We start from the raw sequence: 7,693 nt of genomic DNA, 5'->3' as shown, positions 1-7,693 counted from the left end.
TTTAATACTTAATAAATAAATAAAATAAATTATATACTATAACTTTATACTGTACATGATAATATACATTTTAATAACACAAAAACTACTCGTTTGAATTTTGATTAGATTTTAAATAGATGCATTAACATTTCAACAAAATAATCGATTCAATGATTTAAATTAAGGACGGTGGGCTGTTATTTGAAAAAACAAAGTTTATATAAGTAGAAGACACTCTGTCACTCTTGTTGGTGCAACAATTCTCTATAGTATTCAAAAAAATGGTCTCTGAGTACTTTTAAAAATTCTAAAAAAAAATTTTGAATTAAAGCATTTTTTAGTTGCATAAAAAAGGCTGAAATGCTAGGCGAATCACCCTGTACAGTTAATACATACAATACACAATACAATAATTGTGTTCTATAATTATTTTTTGCAGAGTACAACAGTTTATTCGTCAAAAGCAAGAACATCTGAATTACCATGGCTAAGATCTTCGTCAAGAGCAAAAACCTCTAAATTACCACGAATAACATCTTCATCAAATCCAAAACCATCTAAATTACCACGACTAAGAGTACTGTCTCTCTTTGACGGAATTGGCACAGGTAATAATAAAATAAAAACCTACAAATAAATAAGAAAAACAGATATTGCGCTACAATTAACATAAGTCCGTTTTCATTTATCGTGTGTTTTTTTTTATATATAGGGTATTATGCATTGTTGAAATTAGGGTTTGATATTGAAGTAATTTATGCAAGTGAAATAGATAAAGATGCGTTAATGGTAACTAAATATCATTTTTCCGACAACATTAAACAATTGGGTTCGGTTACTGAAATAACCACAAAAATGCTGGACCAAATCGCACCTATAAATCTGCTTTTTGGTGGTTCACCTTGCTCCGACCTATCTGGTGTCAATTATCGAAAAAAAGGACTTTTCGGTAATTATGTATGCATAATTAAAATATCTTTTAAATATTATAACTATTACATTATGTACATTTGATGTGCTCAATGATTGAGTGCAACTGTAAGTACATCTAAATAATTATAACTAAACAACATTATACCATTAATATGTTTACTGTAGATCCAAAAGGAACAGGTATATTATTCTATGATTATTACCGTATATGGAACTATCTAAGTGTAAAAGCTGCTAGAGAGAATACTCCTTTTTATTGGTTATATGAAAATGTGGCAAGCATGGAAATTAAAAATAAAGACACCATTTCAAAGTAAATAGTATTACTATAAGTGAACATGATACATTTAAACAAAATTAATTACAAAATTATTTTTTATTCAGATTTTTTGAATGTCAACCAATTGTTCTTGATTCATTACACTTCAGCCCACAGCGACGTAAAAGATATTTCTGGTCGAGCCTCCCAGGGATAACAATGTTGCCTCATATTCAGAAGACAAATTATGCTACTAATGCACCAAAACTAGAAGATTATTTAGAAAAGAATTTAGACAGACAGGCTAATGTAGAAATAGTTGGAACCATCACTTCAAAAAGAAGTTGTTTACAAGATAGTATGCTATTGATTTATGAAATACCTGCTATTGTAATATATTATTAATATTTTAAAATGTATACATTTGTTTTTTAAATTTTGTTCAGGCAAATCTAGAAATCCTGTATGTCAAGACGGACAATACACAGGCTTATTTATAACAGAGATTGAAGCAATATTTGGTTTGCCACCACATTTTACTGATGTAGGTGATTTGTCAATATCAAGTCGCCAAAAACTTTTGGGAAGAGCGTGGAGTGTGCAAGTAATTATTGATATTCTAGATATGTTATCAGGCCTATTTGCTAAAAAGTGAGTGAAATTTGTCACAATAAACGATCTTAAATCAATATCAGTAATTGTTTGTTCTTTATTAAAACCACCAAATACCAATGGTAATAAATAATAAATATATATTATATTTTTTTATCTATCATATAGAGTACTGTTGTTGTCATTAAAAAGAATTGTTATATATTGTTGAAAATTCAAAATCAAAATAATTTAAAAATGAATTTTTACAAACATTAAACCAAAAGGTGTGCAAGTAGGTAAGTTCTGGTGTTGAATGGGTCACTATAATGGATATGTTAAACTTGAATTCAATGTTATTGTATATGTACAATGATTCTGAGCAGAGATGGTTTGTCAGACTATGTCAAGTATATTTCATGACGTCATATTTTATGATATTGCTATTTAAGTAACTTGGTGTAAGTATTATGGAAGATTTCATCCAAGAATATTGTATTTATTATGCTATATTAAATATTAATTAATATTTAATTATTATGATAATCTATATTTCTATCATATTTTTTTTTTATTGAGTATAAAGGCTTCATCGTCTAGGCCATTAGCCTATAATTATATTTAAATTAAAATTAATTGATTATAGTTATTTTAACTAACCTGATGTGTTGGATTTATGGATGTAATTTTTTTTTCAGTTAATTACATATTTATGTAGCTGTCCTCTTCATTTAAATTTTTATTTTGATACCGATGGTTTTGAAAAAGTAGTATATTGAGTCAATTTTATATTAATTGCTAAGTGCTTCTTCCATAGTTGAAGGATGTTATGATTCTTACATAATAGCGGGCAATATTGTTATTATTTTTTTTTTAATACAAACCTTTTCGATACATGTAAATGATATTTAGAAAATTAAAACGTACTTTTTCCAGCTTTACGCCAAAACATACTATTGCCTATGTTAAAATAATAGGATTCATTAACTATAATATCAGAATGAACTATTTCCAAAACGTACTCTTTGTATGTTATGCTATAACGTACTTTTACCCGTGTTGTACGTATACTTATATATAGAGAAGTAAAAATGTTAAATTATTTGAATTACTATAAGTTTTATTACTACGCCTTTTTATATTCAGTGAATGTCATTGGTTGAAAGTATCATCTGCAGAGTCATCTAAAACATATGCATATACAAATACAACCTTAATAAACTTAAGAGGATATCAGCCCACTATTCGTTTTCTCTCTCTGTCACCTATTAAAAAAAAGATAGATAATAATACTTTTGAGCGAATGACATATCGATCTGTCTAAATATTGTCTCAAATCAATTTAAACATCATTTAAATTTACAACATTTTTTTATTTATTTTGAAAGCGGAATACAAAGTCAAATAATAATAAAATATAAAATCGATATGTCATTCCCTCAAAAATATTCTCTATATTTTTTTTTAATAGGTGACTTTACTCTAAGATTACTTAAACGCATTTTGTCTATGTTGTGCGTGGGCCAGGGAGAGAAAACGAATAGTGCGCTGACTTCCTCTTCATAGTTAGTCTGAAGTATGTTCAGCAATCTTCAAATTAGCCCTAGCTACTTGTAAAGTCTCTAAAATCTTTAAATAAATAATTTTTGACTAAAAGTTTAAGAAAAAATATTAATAGTTCAATATTTTGCATTTAATTTAAATATGAGTAAATAAATTTCAAAAAGTTATTGATTAATTTAAAAGAAAAGTATTTGGAATCGTTCTTCTTTCAATATTGAAGTTAAAGTTTTTTTTTTTTGGCCAGGCATACAACTTCAATTGAATGTTCATCAATAAACTCAACGATTGACCACATAATACTAAATATATTATATAGTTAAAAAATGTGTAAAACAAATTGTTTTAGTTAAAATTACAACTAATAATATAGGTAAGTAAGTCAAAATATTTGAACTTGTTACACTTGACACACCACATTGTTTATAAATAGGTATCTTAACCAAATACAACTTTTAGAGTGTATTATTGAAAATTAAAAAAATATACTTGAATAATACCGTCAGAAGTGAAAATATTATTGGTATCAATTAAATTATAAATACCTAAAATATAAATTAAATAAATACAAAGGAGTTGTTTTTATAACAGTATAATATAAAACCAAATTTTTAAAGTTAAAAGAAAAAAATTGCTCTAACTAATTCCTGTTTAAAAATATTTTTATACAATTTTTTCTAAACCTAGTAAGTAGATAGATTTAAATATAAATAATAATAGCTTACAATGCATTATTTACAAAACTAAATAGAGGGGTGTAATGGGAATGCAACAAGTTCATCATTACAAGACATTATCATAATTTTTGTTTTAGCCTCATTTATATTCCAGTGCTTTAAATGTTTTACCTTATATAATTTTGTTAACTATGAAATTATTGGTTTTAAATAGAAATCTTCTTTTTCCTTAAATAGTCGTCCAACAATTTCATAATTTTTTGTATAAAAATGAGAATCTGCATCAATTTTACTTTTAATTTTACAATTATCCAATATAAAACTACTATACTAGGAATCAGTACTTATATTATTTAATAAAGGTCCCTTATTATGTTGCCCTAATAACGAGCCATGATAATGTGGTTCTTTTTCGCTATTACTGGTAGAATTTAAATTAGCCCCTTTATTGTACTTCATTATAACCTGCTCTATAGGTTTGTGTGGCTTTCTGAGCATACTTTTAAGTATTTGCTTATAATTCTGTGTGTCGTAACGTTTTTATTATTTGGATAACATAAATAAAATTAAAGTTATAAGTTTGAGAACATTAGGATTTTTTTGTTTTTTTTTCATTTAATTATTAAAAAGTGTTGGTTTGCGCTATAAAAAAATAAAAATACTACGATACAGATAAAGTTGTTCCCTACGCGTTGTAAAATTTTGATAATTCTACTATAAATACCAAGAAATTGGTTCTATACCGCGCAAAACAGTTTTTTTCTGGGTTGTACATATTTTGTAAGACGGAGACACCGTATACTAGTATACTAGCTGTTATACGGTTATATCACGTCCTCTTCTAGCTACTCGGCTACTGTTCGTAAACAAACTTATTTTATCATGCGTCTACCCTTAATAATGATATTAAATTGTAATAACTTTTAAATAACTATTTAAATAAACTATTTTAATAATAGCTATTATTACGTATACTACCTAGTAAATTGCAAACAGTATTTAGAAATTGTAACTTAATATTATAGGTATATATATAATATTATAATAATATACTTAATAGGCGGAATTTGAGGAGGACTTAAAGGGGCTTAGCCCCTCCAGTATTAAAAATAATCACTCCAAAAATAAGTATTTTAGTTGAAGTATTAAATCCTCCATTAGTGATCTAATCTAGAAAATTAAGTAAACGTTGTTTGAAGAAATTATTATTTAAAGTTTTAACAGCGTGAAAGATAATTGATATGAACCTTATAGCCATATATATATAGTTTTCTTACTCACTGATTTAAATTAGTCAATATAATATATCAAACACCCAATTTACATGGAGGTATATCGTTTTGCACCATTTCGTATACTACATTGAGTAGGTATATTGTATAAAAGAGGGGTAGAAATCCAAAACGTACTATTGCCAAAATTAACAAAATCGAGTTAGGTATCGATTCTTATGGAAAAAATAGCGACACATCGATTGGCGTCGTCAGAATAGATTAAAACGTACTATTTCATATTTCCTGGTCAAATCTGCCATTCAAAATGACTGGTTAATCCAAAACGAACCTTTTCCATACATATAAATGATATTTAGAAAATTAGTTTAAAAAATACACAAATGAAATTGAAATTTTCGCTGAATCTATATTATAATATTTGTAATTTCTATACACCATAACATTTTCGTAATTAGTGATGTACCACTAGGAATATTCCCCAAAGAATGTTTCCGGGAACAGGGAATATTCCCGGAATATTCCTCAGCCTCTCAAGAAATTTCTTTAAAAAAAAATTTTTTTTTATTTTTTATTTTTATTTTATTCATTACATGTTAAGTAAAAAGTTATTTAGTAGTTATGTTTATTTTTAAAACCTATTTAAATACAAAGTAGTAGTTTGGATACTTTATTTATTGTTTTCTATTTTTTATCGTAAGTTCATAATATTGCTATTATATAAGAGTATTAATTAAGATTTAAGAGTACTGATTCTTTTTATTTGTATTAATAATGATATTGAAGTACCTAATAATATATATAAATATATATTGTTCATTATGTATAAGTAAAAGTTATTCAGTATTTCAGTATGTTTATTTTTATTTTTTAACATATTATTATATAAAAAATAAAAGTTGGATAATTTGTTTTGTGATCATTGTACAAATTTTAATTAAAAAATTAAATTATAGTTACTTAGTAACTTTTTTTTAAGAATAAAAATCTAAATTGAAATAATATTAGTAAAGAACTGTAATTAGGATCATTTACAGCCATAAGTTTAATTTAAGCTGAAAATTATGATCAATATTTAAAAACTTATTATATTCCCGGGAAATTCCTGGTGTTGGGAATATTCCCGGGAATTTCCCCGGGGAAATTTCCAAAAATAAATTCCCGGGAATTTGCACATCACTATTCGTAATATTGTAATTATTTTTGATTTTAAATTACGAGTTTTATTAGTTTTTTTTTAAAGTACCTATTGATGATATAAATTTTTTTGGTTCGTCAAAAATCATAAAAATGTAATAGAACGTTCATTATAAGTTGTTATTAGGGGAAATTAAAAAAAAGTTGAGCATAAATCAACTGTATATAATATATACAGTATGTCCCAGAAGTCCCGTATCATCCTTACTATCTCCGTGGAAAATCAATATAATATTTAAATGCATTTTTCTTTACAGTCATAAGTACGATAGGGTTACCATACGTCCCGGTTTGGCCGGGACAGTCCCGGTTTTGAGTATGGCGTCCCGGTGTCCCGATAATGTTTTTCGGGACAGCATATTGTCCCGGAATGAGACTTCAATAATTTCTTTTATCTTTTATTAGACATTTGATGGAAAAAAGTAACAAGTAAGATCTGAGATAACTATAAACAAAATATGTACAAGATATAGTTATAAAATAACAAGTTGTCAGTTGAATAAATGACAAAATCTATTTTTAAATTATTTTCCCGACTCTGTGACGCTAATTTTTGTCTAATACGTTCTTCGTATTTCCGTTCCGTAGATACTAGATACGATAGTTTTAGTTATCGCTAAACGGATCAACCATTTATTATTTAATAATTTGTCAGTTGTGGTGAACTAATCAGTAATCACTAGACCCGAACCTAATATAGTGTCTAGTGTTGTAGTGTTGTAGTGTTGACGACTGTGTTTGCCGTGCGGTAATTCGTGAAAACAGTGCGATATGGCCCCAAAACGCCTATGTAAATTTAACGAAACTCTTCAAAGTGAATTTAAATTTATTAAAAAAGTTGAAGCAGATAACGACTATGATGTATATTGTACAATTTGTTATATACTGTTCGTGTAGAAAGTCTAAAAGAGTTCTGTGATTTTGCAGATGTACAATATAATGATTTGTTATCGCATTCCAAAACTAGGTGGCTTTCGTTATATCCAGCTATAGACAGAATTATATGCATTTATAGTGGGTTAAAATCGTATTTTTTGTCCCAAAATACATGTCCAACTGTTCTAAAATGTTTTTTTGAAAATGAAACTTCTTTTTTGTGGTTAAAATTTGTATCATGCCAACTGAAGACTATTACTTGTTACATTAAAAAAATTGAGAGCCAACATTTATCAGCTATAGAAATTATGATGCTTGTTGAAAATTTATTAATATAATTAAGATAAAGAGAGAAAATTTTTGACAACTGAAGTTGAAAACTTATT

General features: G+C 26.8%; 1 protein-coding gene across 1 annotated transcript in view; it reads left to right on the top strand.

Annotated features, from left to right (window-relative positions):
- The window catches only part of LOC100572675 (DNA (cytosine-5)-methyltransferase 3C-like), an 8,291-nt gene extending 6,432 nt beyond the window's left edge, over positions 1 to 1,859 (top strand). Inside the window, exons 3-7 of the mRNA XM_016807077.2 lie at positions 422 to 590; positions 695 to 931; positions 1,081 to 1,228; positions 1,300 to 1,532; positions 1,621 to 1,859. Coding sequence (XP_016662566.1) covers positions 422 to 590; positions 695 to 931; positions 1,081 to 1,228; positions 1,300 to 1,532; positions 1,621 to 1,829 — 996 coding nt within the window. The 3' untranslated portion in view covers positions 1,830 to 1,859. The remainder of the gene's footprint in view (positions 1 to 421; positions 591 to 694; positions 932 to 1,080; positions 1,229 to 1,299; positions 1,533 to 1,620) is intronic.
- Positions 1,860 to 7,693: the final 5,834 nt, after the last annotated feature.

Source organism: Acyrthosiphon pisum, chromosome X (assembly GCF_005508785.2).
Source record: "Acyrthosiphon pisum isolate AL4f chromosome X, pea_aphid_22Mar2018_4r6ur, whole genome shotgun sequence".
NCBI lineage: Eukaryota > Metazoa > Arthropoda > Insecta > Hemiptera > Aphididae > Acyrthosiphon > Acyrthosiphon pisum.
The sequence above is the reverse complement of the archived record's forward strand: the minus strand, read 5'-3'. Positions and strand labels throughout refer to the sequence as shown.